Here is a 19,225-nt window from a genome sequence, read left to right as displayed (position 1 = left end):
GGTACGCCGGTTTACACTTACATACCCCCACATCGTCAATTTTCGGCTAGTGGAGTTGTAGATAGTTGATGTTCATCAATTACTTAATTATCCACTAGATAGTTGCTCAATCACTAGGGTGATCTGTTATTTGTAAAATTAATGCATAAATCTCCGATACCCTAGAACAACTAAAGCAATGGAGGGAGCCCATTGTTTAAAAAAAAACTAAAGCACATACTGAAGCAATCTTCACCTCTGATGTCTTAGGCAGTTAGGGCTAACCATCTCCTAACCAAAACCAGAACTAAAGGCGGTTAGCCTTAATGTTGTATTTGTTTACAATTTACATTAGATTACACGACTTGTAATGCAAAATAGCACAAGAATTGCTGCATTTCTCAACTTGTAGTTGTAAAAAACAAGAAAGGGACAATAAATATCTGTACATCCCTTTATGCCGCCTTGAGTGTAGTTCAACCAGCAATGCATAAACCCCATCGTTCATGCTTCCCCTTCTCGGAAACTGAGCCATCCTTGATGACCGCAATCATATCCTAGCTAAGTACAACCCTATCAATTCGATGTAACTATTATTTCCATGAAATAGAAAGGTATTTTGCTGTTAAAAAAAATGGTGGTCCTGCTGACCAACGGCTCACGCCCCAGGCCAAACGTTCGGGTAATTTCTTTTCCGGATAATCCGTAGTAATTTTAACACAATAGTCAATTGTTAACTACTAAGCTAATGATCATTTGGTTTGTATATAAATTCATTTGGTTCGTACACAAATTCATCTGATTTGTACGCTAATTGAACGGGAACTCAAAATTCATCACATAATTTGAACTAAAATCACGACAATAATTATTGTACGGGGCGAGTAATAAACTAAATAAAAGAACATCAAAGGACATAAATTTGTGGGGAGAGGGCAGTGAACAGAGGAGAGTTATCGATTGGAGATTGGGTACTTGGAGTCGCCGAGCCGGGGAGCCACGGAGAGATGGACGACGATTCGGCGATGGCGAACGGTCGCACTGGGATTCGGTGACGGCCGGACGGCGAGGCCCAACCGTGACCTAGCGCCGCGACTCGGGGAGCTCCTGGAGGCTGTAAGATACACCGGCGGAAGAGCCGGGGAGCCGGCCAGCGGCAGCAGAAGAAACCTGTGTCTTAGTGCAGTTGTGGAGGCGGGTGGCGGGCGACACTGCGGCAGCCAGATTGCGCCGTGCGGACTTGCGGTGCCGCCGGCGACGTCGCTGCTCTCTCTCTCTCTCTCTCTCTTCTCTCTCTCTCTGACCTCGATTCTCCTATCGTCCCTGACTCTGTCGACCCTCGTTTCTTTACGACCCCCCTAGGCCCGAGGGGACCGAGCAGACTGGGAGGCAGGCTCGGGGTGGGCTGGCAGGACAAAGGGCCGAGTGAGGTTGGAAGTGGGTTGCGCCCCAGGCCAAGGCCCAAACATGGTATAGTATAGGCCAGAAAAAAATCCCGCAACCCAGGCCGGGGCTGGGCTTCCTGGGCCTGGCTCCGCCTCTGCTCTCGCCTATGGTAGTGCCAACCTAGTCCCCGTACAAAGCCCTGCTCTGATATTGGGTTGGGCCGCCCCGAGAACGGGCTGCACGGGTCTCCTGTGGACCAAGATGCTGATCGGTTCTAAAGAAGAGAGGAAGCAAGATGCTGACGTCCCCTCAAAAAAAAAGCAAGATGCTGACCGTTGAACGATGAAGCCAAGTGATGACCGGAACAACCAAAGTCAACAAGGGAACTCTTGTACGGAATTATTACCTGCGAACCTCCTGCGGCTCACGAGTTGGAAGGGACCACATGCCATATTGCCATGCATCTTTTCATGCATGCTTGGCACCCACGGAACCCCTGCCGTCCGTTCTTCAGCTCACATGAACGATGATGGGTCCGTCAACAAAAGCTCGACGAATTTTCTCTCTACCCCTGCGGCTAGCAGGCTACCCCAACTTCTTGGAGTGGAAGGCCACTGTAAACGTACAAGGACAACTCGACAACACAACCAGTGAACAGAACATTAACGTTTCACAGGCACCGTCGTGGAAACGCTCTGCCCAAGTTATAGCTAGCAGCCTCAGCGGGCCGCGCGCTGACTAGTCTGCGCAGAGAACGCTCGTCTCTGTCCATCTATCTATGGTCCATAGATGACAAATCGACGATGCAAAGGAGGAAAAGGAACTATATATATACACGCTTTAGCTGATTAGATCTACTCTGAAATTGCACGTTACTTGATGATAGTGTGATACTGTGATTTTTAGTTTGTACTCACTCTGATTCTAAATTCTTGACTCAAATTTGTCTAAATATGGATGTATCTATTCTTAAAAAAAGTCTAAATACATATAATATTTCGACAACAATTTACAGCATATGCGGAATGACTTTTTAGAGATGAGAATGGTTGGTTATTGATCCGAACGCTTAGTGACTGAGTTTTCCGAAAATTTCAGCTATCTTATTATGATTAGACAGTAAAAAATAAATTCCACGAGTATATCTCGATTAGTCCTTCCTCAAGTATAATCCATGTTCCATAGTGATATCATCGGTGACTACCAGAGAATCCAACGAGCATATCAGGAGATCACAAGAGGAACGCAATCCAGCTGATCACGCTGAAGCAGAGCAGAAGAAACGAGACACGGCTCTTGAATTGTTTGCAACGGTACTAGTAATACTACTAGCTCTGAATTAATTGTATCTTCGTTTAATCACATGTCAAAATTAACATAATCCGCGCGCTTAGTCCATTTGCCTTTTCCCATCGCAAACTTTCCCGGTCGCTTCCAGCTTCCGCCGCACCCAAGCCCAGCAGTCAAAACATTCTCCGGTAGCGACAATATGCGTATATATAGTGCCTCCACCATTACCAGGGACAGAAACCACACACGATCGACACAGTGCGGCCGGCGGCTCGTACAGCAAGCACATCACCAAAGGTACCAGGAAATGGACGCCACAGCAGCAACTGGTACTGGCACTAGTAGTGGAGAAGCGCGCCACCACGGCGATCAGCAAGGAAAGGATGGCCGGCCGGAGAAGGATGCGGCCGGGAAGAAGGTGCCCTTGCTCAGCATGTTCAGGTACGCCGACCGCCTCGACGTGCTGCTGATCATGGTCGGCACGGTGGGGGCGATGGGCAACGGCATGTCGGAGCCACTCATATCGGTCCTCTTCGGGAACGTCATCAACTCCTTCGGCGAGAGCACGAGCAGCACCGTCCTCCGCAGTGTAACCAAGGTAAGCGACTGCTCAGATCACAGTGATCACTTCACTTGAAGAGTAGATTTAATAGAGAATGTTCTTTCTATAGGTTGTCCTGAACTTCATATATCTGGGCATTGGAACAGCAGTTGCCTCCTTTCTTCGTAAGTATAATTTCCATTCTATTTTTCAAATACACATTACCTGTAATTCTGTCAATGAAACATTAGTTAGTTATACATTCGGTCGGTATATAACATTTGTAACCGAACTAAACAGCAGAAGATAATTAACCAAGTTATTTATAGGGTATTCTATAAGCTTGTGAAAGAGGATACTCAAAGCAGTTACTCTTATTATTAGTTTCACCTATTTCTTCATTAGATTCCAAAGCATGACATAATACCCCTTTTTATAAACAAACATCAAAACGTCAATCACTTCTATTTGTATTAGAAGCAAAATCCCAAATGGCGCAAAAGCTACACAACCACCATGGGTGGTGCTGGTCAGAAACAGAGAAAAAAACAAAACAGAAAGTTATTCTCGCATGAATGGTAAACCTAGAGATACAGTAATCAGAATAGACCAATCATTAGTAATGGTCATGCATTCATCTCCTGAGAACTACAAACTTTATTTCCCAATGATCTACTAATATACTTAGTTAACTTGCATACTGATGGCAGAATTGCCAGTAAAAAGGCTCACCCTTCATTTCTTCCAGAGGTGTCATGCTGGACAATGGCAGGAGAAAGGCAGTCAGCGCGGGTCCGTTCTTTTTACCTGAAATCAGTTCTGAGGCAAGATATTGCATTCTTCGACACAGAAATGACAACTGGTGAAGCAGTTTCTAGAATGTCTAGTGATACGGTCATAATTCAAGGCGCTCTTGGTGAAAAGGTAATACCTTCATGAGATTTCTAAATATATGAACAAAACATTTTCATCACATTCAATTGCCTACGCAGATCATCTGCAGGAACAAGTTAATGGCATCCATCAGTAGTTTCATTTTAGAAAATATACTACTCCACTACATAAGCTTTTGTACTAGCTAAGTGTATTTCATACTTTCTAGGCAGTATTTCAATCTTGCGCTGCTGGTGCTGACATTCAAGCATTCTCATTTACAGGCAGGGAAGCTTGTACAACTCTCATCTGGTTTCCTTGGTGGTTTTATAATAGCATTCACAAAAGGCTGGCTTCTGACTCTTGTCATGCTAACATCACTACCACTAGTTGCTATTGCCGGTGCAGTGTCTGCGCAGCTACTAACCAGGGCTTCTAGCAAGAGACTAACATCATACAGTGATGCTGGCGACACTGTTGAGCAGACAATTGGATCTATACGAACAGTGAGTTCAAGTTATACCAGTTATTTGAAATTGATAACAATTATCTCAGTCATTTTAGATCATATCAATTATTTGTTGAATATATGCTAAAACATATACTCCCTCTGTCCCATATTAAGTGACTCAAATTTGTTTAAATATGGACGTATCTATATGCTACAATATGTCTAGATACATGTAAAACTTTGTCACTTAATATGGGACGGAGGGAGTATTTGGTGAATAGCAAACAATAAGTAGCAACCTATCTCATGTGAACAGGTTGTGTCCTTCAACGGTGAGAAGAAAGCTATGGCAATGTACAACAATTTCATAAAAAGGGCATACAAGACAATTATTGAGGAAGGCCTTATCAATGGTTTTGGCATGGGCTCCGTCTTTTGCATCTTATTTAGCAGCTATGGACTAGCCTTCTGGTACGGTGGAAAGCTAATTATTGACAAAGGTTATACTGGAGGGACAATCATCACTATTTTATTTGCCGTGTTGACTGGTGCAACGTGAGTTTCTGAAATCTTAACATTGCAAAGACCATTGCCGATTTAACAATAAGTGATGTTCAGTGTAGCTAAGCCGTCAACTTATTGAAGGACTATTTGAATGAATCGAAATATTAGAGATTACATATTATTTTAACTTTTATTTTAAACTCCATATAACCTTTTTTCTTATGGATGCATGTAAATAAATATATTTTCTGTAATTTCTATAAGGAATTCTACATGTTGGTTTGATGTTCCTTTCAAGGTGTTACCTTTAGATAATATATAACATTATAACTTATTACTAGTTTAGTGGTAAATAAGGGCATGATGTCATTGGCAGTAGCTGAGCTCCAGACTAGTATTTATTTTCTATATAATAATAAGAACTGTCCTTAAGGGAACCCCCTCCTTCGCTTTGAGCATTTAAAAAGACAATACTATAAAGATAATATAGAAATTCTATCATAAATCAAGAGAAAAAAAAACTGCACCGCTTACTTTTGTGGGATCAGATTATAACAACAAAACAAAGAACTCACTATGAAGATCTTCTAAATCAGTAACATGAAGCACAATTTTGAACTAAGGTTGTATATTGCAATTATCACACCTTCATGGCGAGATCCCAAGGAACCCACACAAAGCTATAGCAGTTGTCGCTAGATTCTGTGGAAGCTAACCCCAAATAGCTATCGTTATGTTTTAACTATTCATTATCATTATTTTACAGTTGTCAGGAATTAAAAAATCTTTCAAGTAATGAATATGATAACAACACGGCGATAAGTGAATGTAAGTCTATAACAGTAGCAAATGCTAATTTGGGTGAACAAATATACTATGTAAATAATCATCATGTAATTTAGTAAATTATAAAAGAAAATCATATAGCACTAAAAGGTATACATAGCATCATTATATTTATATGTAATAGATGATGGTGCTGGTAATTCCAGTAGAATCAAAAAGAAAAGGCAGATATTGTTTTTAGATTTTTGGATTCTCATTGGAAGAAACACTCGCAGATTCACCTAGAGGTTACAAGTTGCATGACATATCCACAAAAGTTGATGATGCTACTGTACCTACATGCCAAATGTATAAGTCTGAATTAACTGTTTAATCTACAACACATGAACTTGAATCAAATTACTAGTTGATTTACATTTTAATTTCTTTAATATATAGGTATAATTTATCTGATAACTAGCTTGTAAGCCTTCTGCAGGACGTTATTTATTCTATTTACACTGCTCCATCTTCATCTCATGTTTCCTCAGCAAGCGTAAATAGATGCAGGACTAGTAGTTGCTAAAAACTTTCCTTCATGTCGACAAATAAACTAACCATTACATACGATATGATAATGTCCTAAACATGTCACTTTCCACTGTTCATAACAGTTCTTTAGGTAACGCAACACCATCAATTTCTGCAATTGCAGAAGGTCAATCTGCAGCATACAGACTATTTGAAACAATCGAGAGGAAACCGGATATAGATTCAGATGATACCAGTGGCATAGTTTTAGAAAATATCAAGGGTGATGTTAAGCTAAAAGATGTGTACTTTCGCTACCCTGCAAGACAAGGGCAGTTAATATTAGATGGATTGTCATTGCAAGTAGCCAGTGGAACAACAATGGCCATAGTTGGAGAGAGTGGAAGTGGCAAGTCAACTGTTATAAGCTTAGTTGAAAGATTCTATGATCCACAGGCTGGTGAAGTTATGATAGATGGAATCAACATCAAGAATCTGAGGCTTGATTGGATAAGAGGGAAGATCGGTCTTGTGAGCCAAGAACCATTGCTCTTTATGACCACCATTAAAGATAACATAATCTATGGCAAAGAAGATGCAACACTTGAAGAGATCAAGAGAGCAGCCGAACTTGCAAATGCCGCAAACTTCATCGACAAGTTACCAAATGTATATAAATAAAATTTGAATGCTTCGAGCAGCATCTTTGATATTTAAGCTAACAATGCTTTTGTTTCATACCAGGGCTACGACACACTAGTTGGTCAGCGTGGCACTCTGCTTTCTGGAGGACAAAAACAAAGAATTGCAATTGCAAGGGCCATCCTTAAAGATCCCAAAATCCTTTTGCTAGATGAAGCAACAAGTGCATTGGATGTGGAATCTGAGAGGATAGTTCAGGAGGCACTCAATAGGATAATGGTAGAAAGAACCACACTAGTGGTTGCTCATCGCTTGAGCACTGTAAGGAATGTTGACTGCATCACAGTTGTTCGTCAAGGGAAAATAGTTGAACAAGGTTAGAATCTTTTGTATATATTGTACTTTTATCCATTCTAGAAATAAGTCTCACAAACATATCCTATCTATACAGGTCCTCATTATGAATTGGTGAAGGATACCAATGGAGCTTACTCCCAGCTTATTAGGCTACAAGAAACTCGTGGAGACAAAAGGCATAAAATACAAGATTCTGGAGTGCCAAATACCTTATCAAAAAGCACTAGTTTGTCAATTCGACGGTCAATGAGTAAAGATTCTTTTGGCAATAACAACAGATATTCCTTCAAGAACCCTTTAGGATTATCTATTGAGTTTCATGAGGATGAAAGCACAGGCAGAAACGAAAAGGACGAGCTTACCGATGGGAAGGCCCTTAAGAAAGCACCAATTGGTCGTCTTTTTTCTCTTAATAAGCCAGAGGTACCATTTCTTCTGCTCGGTTCTATAGCGGCAGCTGTGCATGGACTCATTTTCCCACTGTTCGGAATACTAATGTCTGGTGTTATAAAATCATTCTATGAGCCACCTGATAAGCTGCAAAAAGATTCTAGATTTTGGGCACTGATATCTGTTGTTCTGGGGATTGCATCTCTGATTTCAATCCCAGCAGAGTATTTTTTGTTTGCAATTGCTGGAGGCAAGCTTATACAGCGTGTCCGGACACTGTCATTTCAAAACATTGTGCGTCAAGAAGTTGCTTGGTTCGATAATCCCTCAAATTCCAGGTATCATATTCCAATGATCTTAATTCATTTTTTGTCATCATACTTAGATTTACACAAATGTTAAGATTTAGGTTTATCACTTGCAGTGGGGCACTTGGCACAAGGCTCTCAGTTGATGCATTAAATGTCCGGCGCTTAGTAGGTGATAACCTGGCCATTATAGTCCAATCTATAGCTACATTAATTACTGGCTTTGCCATAGCTTTTTCGGCGGATTGGAGGCTTGCATTGGTTATCACTTGTGTCATCCCTTTAGTGGGTGCACAGGGTTATGCTCAAGTGAAGTTCTTGAAGGGGTTTAGCGAAGAAGCTAAGGTAATGCATTATAACTGTGAAATTTATTTCCTGTTTGTTTGAGGATAAGCAATCCTAAGGACCCTTGAATCGCTTACAATGATAATGTGATCTCATCGTGCAGGAGATGTATGAAGATGCAAGCCAAGTTGCAACTGATGCTGTTGGTAGTATCAGAACAGTAGCATCTTTTAGTGCAGAGAAAAGAGTGGTCAGAACATATAACAAGAAATGTGAAGCTTTAAGGAAACAGGGAATTCGAAGTGGAATCGTTGGAGGGCTTGGTTTTGGTTTCTCATTCTTGGTGTTATATCTCACATATGCTCTATGTTTCTATGTTGGTGCACAGTTCGTACGTCAGGGGAAAATGACGTTCGCAGATGTTTTCAAAGTAAGAATTCCTAAATCATTTCAAGATTTCCTGAAAAAGTCATTTCAAGTTCCCATTTATGTACGGAACTATCGATATTAACTTTTGGTAACCATTCGGAAATTCATTGGATTTTTCCAGGTTTTCTTTGCTTTAGTTTTGGCAGCTGTTGGGGTTTCACAAGCAAGTGCATTAGCATCTGATGCAACAAAGGCGAGGGATTCTGCCATTTCTGTTTTCAGTATTCTAGATCGGAAGTCCAAAGTTGATTCAAGCAGCGATGAGGGCCTAACGTTGGAAAATATTACCGGCAACATTGATTTCTGTAATGTCAGTTTCAAGTACCCATCACGCCCTGATGTCCAAATATTCAGTGACTTCACCTTGCACATTCCTTCCAGAAAGGTATCTTTTAACATGCAACCTTTTGTAATCTTTTTTATTATTGGTGCACTGACTGTTTTTAATTGGGATAACTAACTTTAAAAGCAACCTCTTGGCATCAAACCAGAATACATATTTAAAACGGATGTGACCTATCAATTTCGAGTGATATTCTTATGCAACCCTGGTCAAAAAGATATATATCCTTATGCAACCTTCAGCCGCTTTATTTCACAACTGATAATTCGCAAGCACAAAAACAGCTCTCTAGTAACCTTTGCCTTCCTTTTCCACAGACCATAGCACTTGTTGGAGAAAGCGGAAGTGGCAAGTCTACAATCATTGCTTTACTGGAGCGTTTCTATGATCCTGATTCCGGTAGAATCTCACTAGATGGCGTCGAAATTAAAAGCATAAGCATTAGCTGGTTAAGGGATCAAATGGGGCTGGTAGGCCAGGAGCCAGTTCTTTTCAATGACACCATCCGGGCCAACATAACATATGGGAAACATGGAGAGGTGACAGAAGAAGAGATCATGGCTGTTGCCAAGGCAGCAAATGCTCATGAGTTCATATCAAGCTTGCCACAAGGATATGACACTTTTGTCGGCGAGAAAGGAGTGCCACTATCTGGTGGGCAGAAACAGCGAATAGCGATCGCAAGGGCCATTATAAAGGACCCCAAGATACTGCTGCTTGATGAGGCAACCAGTGCCTTGGATGCAGAATCTGAGCATATTGTTCAAGATGCATTGGACCGAGTCATGGTCAGCAGGACCACCATTGTGGTGGCGCACCGCCTCTCCACAATTAAAAGGGCTGATATGATTGCAGTCCTCAAGGAAGGCAAAATTGTAGAAAAAGGAAAGCATGAGGCCCTGACGCGAATCAAGGATGGAGTCTATGCTTCGCTGGTTGAACTTCGCTCAAATTCTGAGTAGAATTATGTTTCTTTTGACATTTCTTTGTTCCTAGCAAAGCTAATTGGGCATATAACTGATATAAGTACATTTGTTTGTGATTTGAGAAGTGAATGCAAGATTGTAGCAGTTTGTTGCATGGAAGTCCCATGATGGTAGGTGGAGTATGAGTGCGCTGACTGATTCTGTCACAGGATCCAGCCTTTTCTTATACGAACAGAAGATTTGTTTCAAAAATATTAATCTGCATAAATAGGAACAGAAGGAACGTAGAGATAAGACCAAATTTCGCTAGCTCCATGGCGCTTCCAAAATCAGCAGGTTCCGCACCAAGAATTTCGCCCGCGCCGAGGAGCAGCTCGTCTCGCATAATTCGCGGAAGATCAAACGACTACCAACAGATAACAATTCTGGGGGAAGGCGACATGGGCTGCTAAACGCGTTTACCGGATACCGGAATCATATCTGCCCCTTTGATTGTGGAGAGAAGGTGTGCTACAACAATGGTGGTCCTGCTGACCAACGGCGGAGCTAGGAGTTGCTCACGCCCAGGGCCAAAATGTTTGGGTAATTTGTTTACCGGACAACTCGTAGTAATTTGAACACAATAGTCAATTGTTAACTACTGAGATATACTCATTTGGTTTGTCCATAAATTCATTTGGTTCGTACACAAATTCATCTGATTTGTACATTAATAGATGAACAACAAACTATTGAAGGGGAAATAAAAATTGATCACATATTCATTTGATTTGTAATAAACTAAATAAAAGAACAGCAAAGGACATAAATTTGTGGGGAGAGGACAGTCGACAGAGGAGCAAAGTTGCAGGTTTGAAGTCACACAGGAGAAGAGAGTTATTGATTGGAGATTGGGTACTTGGAGTCGCCGAGTCGGGGAGCCACGGAGGGATGGACGACGATTCGGCGATGGCGAACGGTCGCACTGGGAGTCGGTGACGGCCGGACGGCGAGGCCCAACCGTGTCCTAGCGCCGACTCGGGGAAGCTCCTGGAGGCTGTAAGATACACCGGCGGGAGAGCCGTGCAGCCGGCCAGCGGCAGCAGACGAGCCCTGTGGCTTTGTGCAGTTGTGGAGCCGTGGAGGCGGGTGGCGGGCGACACTGCGGAAGCCAGATTGCGCCGTGCGGGCTTGCGGCGGCCGGCGGCCGGCGGCGACGGCGCTGCTCCCTCGCTGACCTCTCGATTCTCCGGTTCTCCCCCCGTCCCTGACTCTGTCGACCCTCGTTTCTTTCCCGATCCCCCTGAGGCCCGAGGGGACTGAGCAAACTTGGGGTCTGCTTGCTTTCTGCCCAGATCCACCACGCCAAACTGTGGCTCGCCAAAACATGGGCGAGCGATTCTGCCGCCACGGTTTCGCCTACGCATGGGCGGAAATCATAACTGGCGCGGGCCTCGCCAACTTTCTGGCGCTGAAGCAAATGTCTGTCCTCGAAGCGTTGGCACGCCAACTTTTGGCAGCGCAAGTCGGACGCAAAGCAAACAGGCCCTGGGAAGCAGGCTCGGGGTGGGCTCGGAGCTGACAGGACAACTGACCCAATCTACACGAAAATAGCCAAACATACTCTCCGTGCAAACCCTGCACCGTGGGGCGTGGGCTAGGCCGTGCAAAGAACGGGCTGCACCAGTACTCTTGTGTGTGCCCTAGGTTCCTAGGGTTCTCGGCGACTTCAGCGGCGACTCTCTTCTCCGTCGAAGTTTGACGTCGGATCTCCCTTGTTCTTCTCCTAATCTCTCCCCTCCGATTGAGGCTGATTAAGGGGCTGGCTGGCCCAGCTTCCCGGCCTTGGTTGTGTGGTGGTGAGTTGCGGGAGCGGAACTAGATCCGTTTTTCTGACTTCCTGGCGAGTGGTGATTCATGGCAGCGGAAGGTTCCCAACGTCGTGAGGCAAAGGAGGGTAAGGCAGTGGTTGACGTGAACGATATGCTGAAGAAGCTGAAGCTCCGCGATTCTGAACTCGACGATGTCGTAATCGGCAAGGATGATGTGGGAAATCTCCCATCGGCGAAGTGGATGGCGGTGGCGAAGGTGCTAACGAGGAAGAAGTTCGGGAAGGGTACGCTGATGGAGACGATGTACTCTGCCTCGGGTGCAGATCGGGAGGTTTCCTTCCAGGAGTTGGAATCAAATCTGTTTGTCCTTCAGGCTTTCTGCTTGGGAGACCGGAAGCGGATCATAGGAGGGTCCAAGGCTATTTCGCAAGTGTGCCCTCATGACGGTGCCCTATGATGGAGCCACTATGGTTCCAACTAAGATCCCGAATCATGTGGACGTCTGGATCTAGATTCACAAGCTACCACACCTGTACCGGAGCCAAGAAGTGATCAAGAAGCTAGCAAGCAGGGTGGGTGAGGTCTTGGCAATTGATCCTGCCGCGGTGCCTACTATCCGTGGGGATTTCTCTCGGGCGAGGGTTCGACTGGTTGCAGATGCTCCTCTGACCAGGGTCGTCCCGCTTTCGCCGGAAGGGCAGGAGTGCATGCTGTTGCCGGTGCTTTATGAGAAGATACCGCGTTTCTGTGAATTCTGTGGGCTAATGGGGCATGACAAGCTGGAGTGTGGCACCGGCGAACATGCTGAGGAGGATCTCCAATTTGGGGACTGGATGCTATCGGACGAGGCCCTCTGGCGGCCGGGTACGCCAGGCATGCGTGCGGGGCGTTTTGCTCGTGGACAGAGAGGCCGTGGTGGGCGCTCTGGGTTTTGTGGTGGCCGAGCTGATGGACGTGGACGTGGGGGCGAAAGAGTCTTCCTCGAGTGGAAGCCTCATCAGCCGGCGGAGAGTGGTGGCCATAAGCACTCCTCGACGGATGCTGGTCTTGAGGAGAATGAGGATTTAGGGGATACTGCTTCCAGTCCGCTGAAAGCTCCGACAGAGGTTAACCAAGCTGATACAGGAGATCTGCTTGTGAAGAAGAAGTTGGATATGGATGGTGGTGATCTAGCGATGGTGGGGTATGTTCCCCCTCCTCCTCCTCAGTACATTCCTCCGCGGGAGCAGAAGAGAGCAAAAAAGGCTAGGGGAACAGGCGATGAGAAGACCAAGGTTGATGGGAAGGCACACGCAAGCACCTCAGGATCGGCGACCTCTCTCGAGGAGGACCGCCGGGCGCAATGAAGACCTTGTGTTGGAATTGTCGGGGCCTTGGCTTGGACGCGACAATAAAGGAGCTTCGTGATTTAGCACGAACGCATGCTCCCTCTATTCTCTGTGTAGTCGAAACCCAACTGCATAGAGAGAGAGTGGAAAGATTAGCACATACGCTAGGTTATGATCGTAGTTTTGTTGTCAACAGTTCTGGTCGTAGTGGTGGCATTGGAATTTTCTGGAACAATGAAATAAATATTACTATTTTGCCCTACTCTCGGTACCACTTAGACGCGATTGTTGCTTCTGCCGATGAAGAGCAATGGCGGCTGACTGTCGTGTATGGTGAAGCACAAGTCCGTGAGCGCCATAAGACGTCGATATGTTTAAGTTCATCAAGTCCTCTTCAGATCTCCCATTCTTGTGCATTGGCGACTTTAACGAAGTGCTCTGCCGTGATGAACATGGCGGAGTTAATGATCGAAGCAATGCTCAGGTTGCAGCGTTTCGAGAGATGACGGATGTTTGTGGCCTTGTCGATCTTGGCTATAGAGGACTTCCCTGGACATTCAAGAAAAGGGTTGCTGGGGGCAGCTTTTGCCGGATCAGGCTAGATCGGGCGCTGGCCTCCTCAAGCTGGGCGGCCCGCTACCCTTTAGCGAAACTCGCTCATCTACAGGGCGTGACTTCGGATCACTCTCCGATCGTCCTGACTTTCAAGCCGGATGAAGAGCCTAGAGCTCAGAGGAAGATTTTCTGGTATGAGGTTATGTGGGAATCTCATGAGTCTTTTGATCCTTTTCTGAAACAGCAATGGCAGGAAGGAGGAGAGTGTATGTCCACAGCAGATGTCAAGTCGAAGCTGCGGGTAGTTTCAGCAAGTCTAATCGGCTGGAACAAATCCACGTTTGGCAATGTTCGATGCCAAATCAACCAACTTAAGGTGGAGTTGGATCGACTCTGATTGGCTCCTGGTAGGATGGGGCCAACATACGAGGAGACGAAGGTTGTGGAGAGGCTTGCGGAACTCTACCACAGAGAGGAGCTAATGTGGAAGCAACGCTCCCGTATTCAATGGCTTGCGGCAGGTGATAAGAACACTCGGTTTTTTCACCAGAGAGCTAGCAAAAGGAAGAAAAAAAACAAAATTACTAGCCTAAAGCGAGCGGACGGCACGATATCATGTGATGATTGTGAGATGGGCGATATGAACAGGGTCTTTTACTCCCAGCTATATACGTCCGAGGGGACTTCTCAGATGGAGGAGGTGCTAGACACAGTTCCGAGGAAAGTGTCGAATGAGATGAACCGGGATCTGACCGCACTGTACAACGAGTTAGAAGTAAAGGAGGCGCTGTTCCAAATGTTTCCGACGAAGGCGCCCAGGCTGGACGGATATCCATCACATTTTTTCCAGCGAAACTGGGCGCTGTGCAGAGCGGAGATTATGTGTGCTGTCTTGCGGATCCTCCGGGGGGAAGATGATCCGGAAGAGATTAACAACACGTTTATTGTGCTCATTCTGAAGGTGGCGAGCCCGACTGAGCTAGGTCAGTTCCGTCCTATTAGCCTTTGTAATGTTATTTATAAAATTGCTTCCAAAGTGCTGGCTAACAGGTTGAAGAAGATCCTCCCGGAGATTATATCACAAGAACAATCGGCTTTTGTGCCGGGACGTCTGGTCACGGACAATATTATCACAGCTTACGAGTGCTTGCACTTCATGAAGCCAATGCGGCTGTCAAGCATAGGCATTGTGCTATCAAGCTGGATATGAGGAAGGCCTACGACCGTGTCGAGTGGGCATATCTTCAGGCGATAATGCTCAAGTTGGGCTTTGATGTGGGCTGGACAAATCTGATTATGCGTATGGTCTCTACTGTGTCCTTCTCGGTTTTGTTCAATGGTACGCCCTCGACTCCGTTTAAACCGTCAAGGGGTATTCGCCAAGGCGATCCCATCTCTCCATATTTGTTTCTACTAGCAGCAGAGGGCCTCTCGTGCCTATTAAAATCAAGAAGTTTTCCGTCATCAAATCTCGAAGGTTTACGGGTGGCAAGTTCCGCGCCAGCGGTCAACCACCTCCTCTTTGCTGATGAAAGCCTGCTATTTGTGAAAGCATGTGGAGAGGGTGCACAGGATGTCTCACCGTGTCTCCACACCTACTGCCAAGCCTCGGGACAACGTATCAATCTGGACAAGTGCTCAATTTTCTTCAGCAAGAAGTGTCCTCAGGCGACTCGGCAGAATATGAAGGATCTGTTGAATATTCAGAACGAATCTCTGAATGAGAAATATCTAGGGATGCCTTCGGATGTAGGCCGGTCTACCGCCGGGGCGTTTAAATACCTCAAAGACCGAGTCTGGAAGCGCGTTCAAGGCTGGATGGAACACACTCTATCGGCGGGTGGCAAGGAGATTCTGATCAAGTCGGTAGCTCAAGCGATTCCGACGTATTCTATGGCATGCTTTAGGCTTCCACGAGGTCTTTGCCAACATATAAATGGCCTGCTACGGAATTTTTGGTGGGGTAGCAGGGACGGGAAGAGAAAGACTTGCTGGATTTCTTGGGAGGAGATGACATCCCCAAAGTTTGCCGGGGGAATGGGCTTCCGCGACATCGAATTATTTAATTTGGCTCTTCTTGCCCGACAAGCTTGGCGGATCTTGCAGAATCCAGAAGCTCCGAGCGCCCGGATCCTTAAGGCGGTGTATTTCCCGCAGGAGGATTTTTTGGATGCCCAGCTGGGCACACATCCATCGCAAATCTCGAGATCAATTGTGGATGGATGGGACGTTCTGAAGCAAGGGTTTATCAAGTGCATCGGCACCGGAGAGCTTAGCCATGCTTGGAATGATAATTGGCTTCCTCGGGATTCCGCCCTGCGGCCGATCGCTTGCCGCAGCCAAGATCCACCAATGAGGGTGGCAGATTTTATCGACTCTACTTCAACATGCTGGAATTTGCCCTTACTCGAGGAGCATTTTTTGCCGATGGATGTGGAGATGATTACGGCTATCCCTGTTTGTACAAGGCAGATGGAGGATTTTTGGGCCTAGCACTTTGAGCGGTTAGGCGTGTTCTCGGTCCGATCTGCGTACAGAATGCTGGTCAATACAAAGAGGAGGAGAGAGGCGTGGCTTGATGGGAAAAGGCTACAGGCTCAGACCAGTCCGACGAAGAAAAGAATTGGACGGTGCTCTGGAAGGTGCCGGTTCCTTCAAAGTTGAGGGTCTTTCTCTGGCGCCTCGCAAAAACGTCGATCCCTACCGGCGATGTTCGGCATAGACACAATATGGGCCCCACAAGTGCCTGTGCGATATGCGGAGAAGAGGACTCATGGCGCCACTCGTTACTTGAATGCACCATGAGCAGATGTGTTTGGGCTTTAGCACCGGATAACTTGACGGAGCATATGGAACGCACGACGGAACCCGAGGCAAAGCAGTGGATATTTGCCATGATGTCCTCCCTGAAACATGATGAGTTTACTCGCTGCTTTGTTACTCTTTGGGCCATCTGGTTTGCTTGCCGAAGAGTGATACACGAGGGGAGCTTTCAGAGCCCCTTGTCGACTCATGCCTTCATCGAAGCCTTTCTCCGCGACCTGGAGTCGTCCTCTCTGAGGACTACTGTTGCCGGTGCCCCTCGCTCGAGGGAACAGCCCAAGCGCTGGTTTCCGCCACCTTCGGGACATGCCAAGATCAATGTCGATGCGGCACTATCAAAGCTTGGTAATGGGGGATCCGTTGCTGCTGTCTGCAGAGATGAAACGGGGTTTCTCCGGGGCTCGTCTGCTCTGGTGATCCCGGGTATTTCCGATCCACGCACGTTGGAAGCGCTTGCTTGCCGTGAAGCGCTGGCGCTTGCCGAAGATCTCCAAGTGACGAGGCTGCGTGTCGCGTCCGATTGTCTCGAAGTGATCAAAGCCATGCATGAAGATCATCGGGGACGTTTTGCCCCGGTGCTGAAGGAGATCAAGCAGACTTCGTCTTGCTTTCAGTCGGTTAGTTTTGTTCTCGAGCGAAGAACTTCAAACCTAGATGCTCATGGTCTAGCTAGGGCTTCGGCCTCTCTTCCAGTTGGTCGCCACACCTGGCTTCTTATTGCGCCAGATGTCTTTTGTATCCCTACTCGCATTTCTAGTTAAATAAAGTGGTGACTTCTCTAAAAAAAACCCGGTACTCTTGTGGATCAAGATGCTGATCGGTTTTCGCCGCCGCCGCCGCCTGATACGGAGAAAATTAGGGTTCCAAACTAAATCACAGCTTCGTCGCGCTGATTCGTCCGTTCCTTCGCATCCTGCCGCCATCTTGCCGCTGCAAGATGGGGAACCTCGGGTCCTCACGTTTTCAGAAGTTTTTAGCATTATGAGTTTTGTAATCTTCATCGGCAGCGCTATGGTGGAGGATGCATTGTTCTTTCTCTACTGCAGTGGTGCCTTATTGGGTAGTGCCATGGGGCAAGAGAGTTTTACTCATCGCGGATTCGACGTGTCCAATCTTGCGGATTTTGAGTTTGTGTTCTCATAGATCTATTCATATGGATTTGATGAGTTTCTGTTAGCGTATTATGGTGTTATTGTTGATTTGAATTTTTTTAGCTTTGAAGTCCTTCTCTGGCGTTCTGGCAAAGATCATGTGGTTCGACAACCTGTACCTTTAGGGGATCATTCTCGGTCCAAGTACGTTCAACGCTCAAAGCTTCCCATCTTTTTAGATGGACGACTCAAGGGGCTTTTTGAAACCTTTAACGGTAATCAACTTCGTGCAGGAGTGTGAGTGACGATGTTGTCGCTCCACTCTAATTGCGGTTCTTTTGCTGAAGTCTGAATAATATTTCGTGTTGCAAAGATTGATACCATGAAGAATATGTTTTTGAGATATTTCATTGTAATTCTTAGTCATAGGGGTTACTTTGTACTCAAATTAAGTGACTCAAAATTGTCCAAATATGGATGTATCTATGCCTAAAAAACGTCTAGATACATGTAATACAAAATCACTTAATATGGGACAGATGGAGTAATATCTTGCGTCTATGATCCGAAACTATGTACCTGTAACGGCTTTCAAGTTTGAATAAAGTTACAGATTATTCTAAAAAAAAGATGTTGGACAGTTTTCAGCAAGGTTCTCTCATGAGGCAAGATGCTGATCGGTTTTCAAGAAACTATGACTCTTCTCTTCTTAGGCTGTGCTTATCGAGCAGTTTCACGGAACCAATGAGATGATCTTGCGTTTTTTGGGTTCGTGTCTCATAGGGACTTATGGGTTTTTGCTACTGTGTCTCTCGGTGCTTTTATTGGCTTGATCTTTTGTGCCTTTTGAGTTTTCTGGTGTTCTGACGAAAATTTTGTGGTCCGACGGTCTGTGCTTTTAGATGATCACATTCGGCCAAAGTAAGTTCAACGTTCATGACTTACCATCTTTTCGGATAGAAGACTCAAGAGACTTTCTAAAACCTTGAAAGGTAGAGGTCTGATTGCAATATCTTTGCTAAGCCTTAGCGGTACTTTGTGTTGCGAAGATCGATACCATGGAGAAGATTTCTGTGAACATTTTAATGTGGTTATGTGGAGCTTAAATAAATTAGCAAATTACGGACGATTCTTAAAAAGAAGAAGCAAGATGCTGATGGAAGAACCGTTGAATGATGACCGGACGAAGAACCAAAGTCAACAAACGAACTCTTGTGCGCCCATGGAACCCCTGCCGTACGCTATTCGGCTCACATGGTGGATATGGCCATATGGGTCCGTCAAACGAATTTTCTCTCTGCCCCTGCGGGTTGGCTACCCCAACTTCTTGGACGGGAAAAGGCACCGTGAAAGTACGACTAAGACAACCAGTGCACAGAACATTAACGTTTCACAGTGTAAATTAGTGCTTGACGTGGAAACACGGTGCCCGGCTAGCTGCCTCCGCGTGCGTGACCCGCCGAGTAGTCTCCGCCGGAAACGCTCGTCTCTAGTCTGCTAGTCAATTTATCCACAGTCCATGAACGATAAATCGACAATGCAAAGGAGAAACTATCAATGCTCCAAGGCGTATCTTAAGTATGCCATTTACTCCTTGGAGCATTGATAGTTTCTCGA

At 45.6% G+C, this 19,225-nt stretch overlaps 2 protein-coding genes across 7 annotated transcripts; one reads left to right on the top strand and one right to left on the bottom strand.

The window, feature by feature from the left end:
- Positions 1-1,411: 1,411 nt before the first annotated feature.
- Positions 1,412-10,159, top strand: LOC100829297 (ABC transporter B family member 4). Of its 2 annotated transcripts, XM_003569570.4 has the most exons (12): positions 1,412-3,253; positions 3,327-3,381; positions 3,945-4,120; positions 4,354-4,575; positions 4,837-5,075; positions 6,464-6,989; positions 7,065-7,338; positions 7,414-8,047; positions 8,134-8,362; positions 8,466-8,732; positions 8,853-9,116; positions 9,392-10,159. In XM_003569570.4, the coding sequence occupies exons 1-12, from the start codon at positions 2,855-2,857 to the stop codon at positions 10,034-10,036; spliced, it is 3,930 nt and encodes a 1,309-aa protein (XP_003569618.4). In that variant the 5' UTR covers positions 1,412-2,854; the 3' UTR covers positions 10,037-10,159. The 2 variants fall into 2 exon arrangements, with proteins under 2 accessions (XP_003569618.4, XP_024315934.1); XM_024460166.1 differs by lacking the exon at positions 1,412-3,253 and having other exon boundaries at positions 3,327-3,429; positions 3,929-4,120.
- Positions 3,131-11,426, bottom strand: LOC104582845. Of its 5 annotated transcripts, none has more exons than XR_002964051.1 (5): positions 10,899-11,394; positions 4,128-4,193; positions 3,929-4,015; positions 3,422-3,429; positions 3,131-3,261 (listed from the first exon to the last, which is right to left on the bottom strand). XR_002964051.1 is itself a non-coding variant. In XM_024460174.1 (2 exons), exons 1-2 carry the CDS (start codon positions 11,404-11,406, stop codon positions 4,141-4,143), a joined length of 561 nt encoding a protein of 186 aa, XP_024315942.1. In that variant the 5' UTR covers positions 11,407-11,426; the 3' UTR covers positions 4,125-4,140. The 5 variants fall into 5 exon arrangements, 1 of the variants encoding a protein (XP_024315942.1); XR_002964050.1 differs by having other exon boundaries at positions 3,929-4,003; positions 10,899-11,393; XR_001406145.2 differs by lacking the exon at positions 3,131-3,261 and having other exon boundaries at positions 3,296-3,429; positions 10,899-11,392.
- Positions 11,427-19,225: the final 7,799 nt, after the last annotated feature.

This window comes from Brachypodium distachyon, chromosome 2 (assembly GCF_000005505.3).
Source record: "Brachypodium distachyon strain Bd21 chromosome 2, Brachypodium_distachyon_v3.0, whole genome shotgun sequence".
In the NCBI taxonomy this organism is placed as follows: Eukaryota; Viridiplantae; Streptophyta; class Magnoliopsida; order Poales; family Poaceae; genus Brachypodium; species Brachypodium distachyon.
This window is presented reverse-complemented; position numbering and strand designations above follow the sequence as displayed.

Excerpts from the sequence above, each read along its gene's own strand:
- LOC100829297 (XM_003569570.4), top strand. The coding sequence starts at position 2,855 with ATGCGTATATATAGTGCCTCCACCATTACCAGGGACAGAAACCACACA. Across the intron at positions 3,254-3,326 it reads TCCTCCGCAGTGTAACCAAG|GTTGTCCTGAACTTCATATA; the intron begins GTAAGCGACTGC and ends TTCTTTCTATAG. Across the intron at positions 6,990-7,064 it reads TCATCGACAAGTTACCAAAT|GGCTACGACACACTAGTTGG; the intron begins GTATATAAATAA and ends GTTTCATACCAG.
- LOC104582845 (XM_024460174.1), bottom strand. The coding sequence starts at position 11,406 with ATGCGTAGGCGAAACCGTGGCGGCAGAATCGCTCGCCCATGTTTTGGC. Across the intron at positions 4,194-10,898 it reads CCCCGACTCGGCGACTCCAA|ATGATCTGCGTAGGCAATTG; the intron begins GTACCCAATCTC and ends TTGTTCCTGCAG.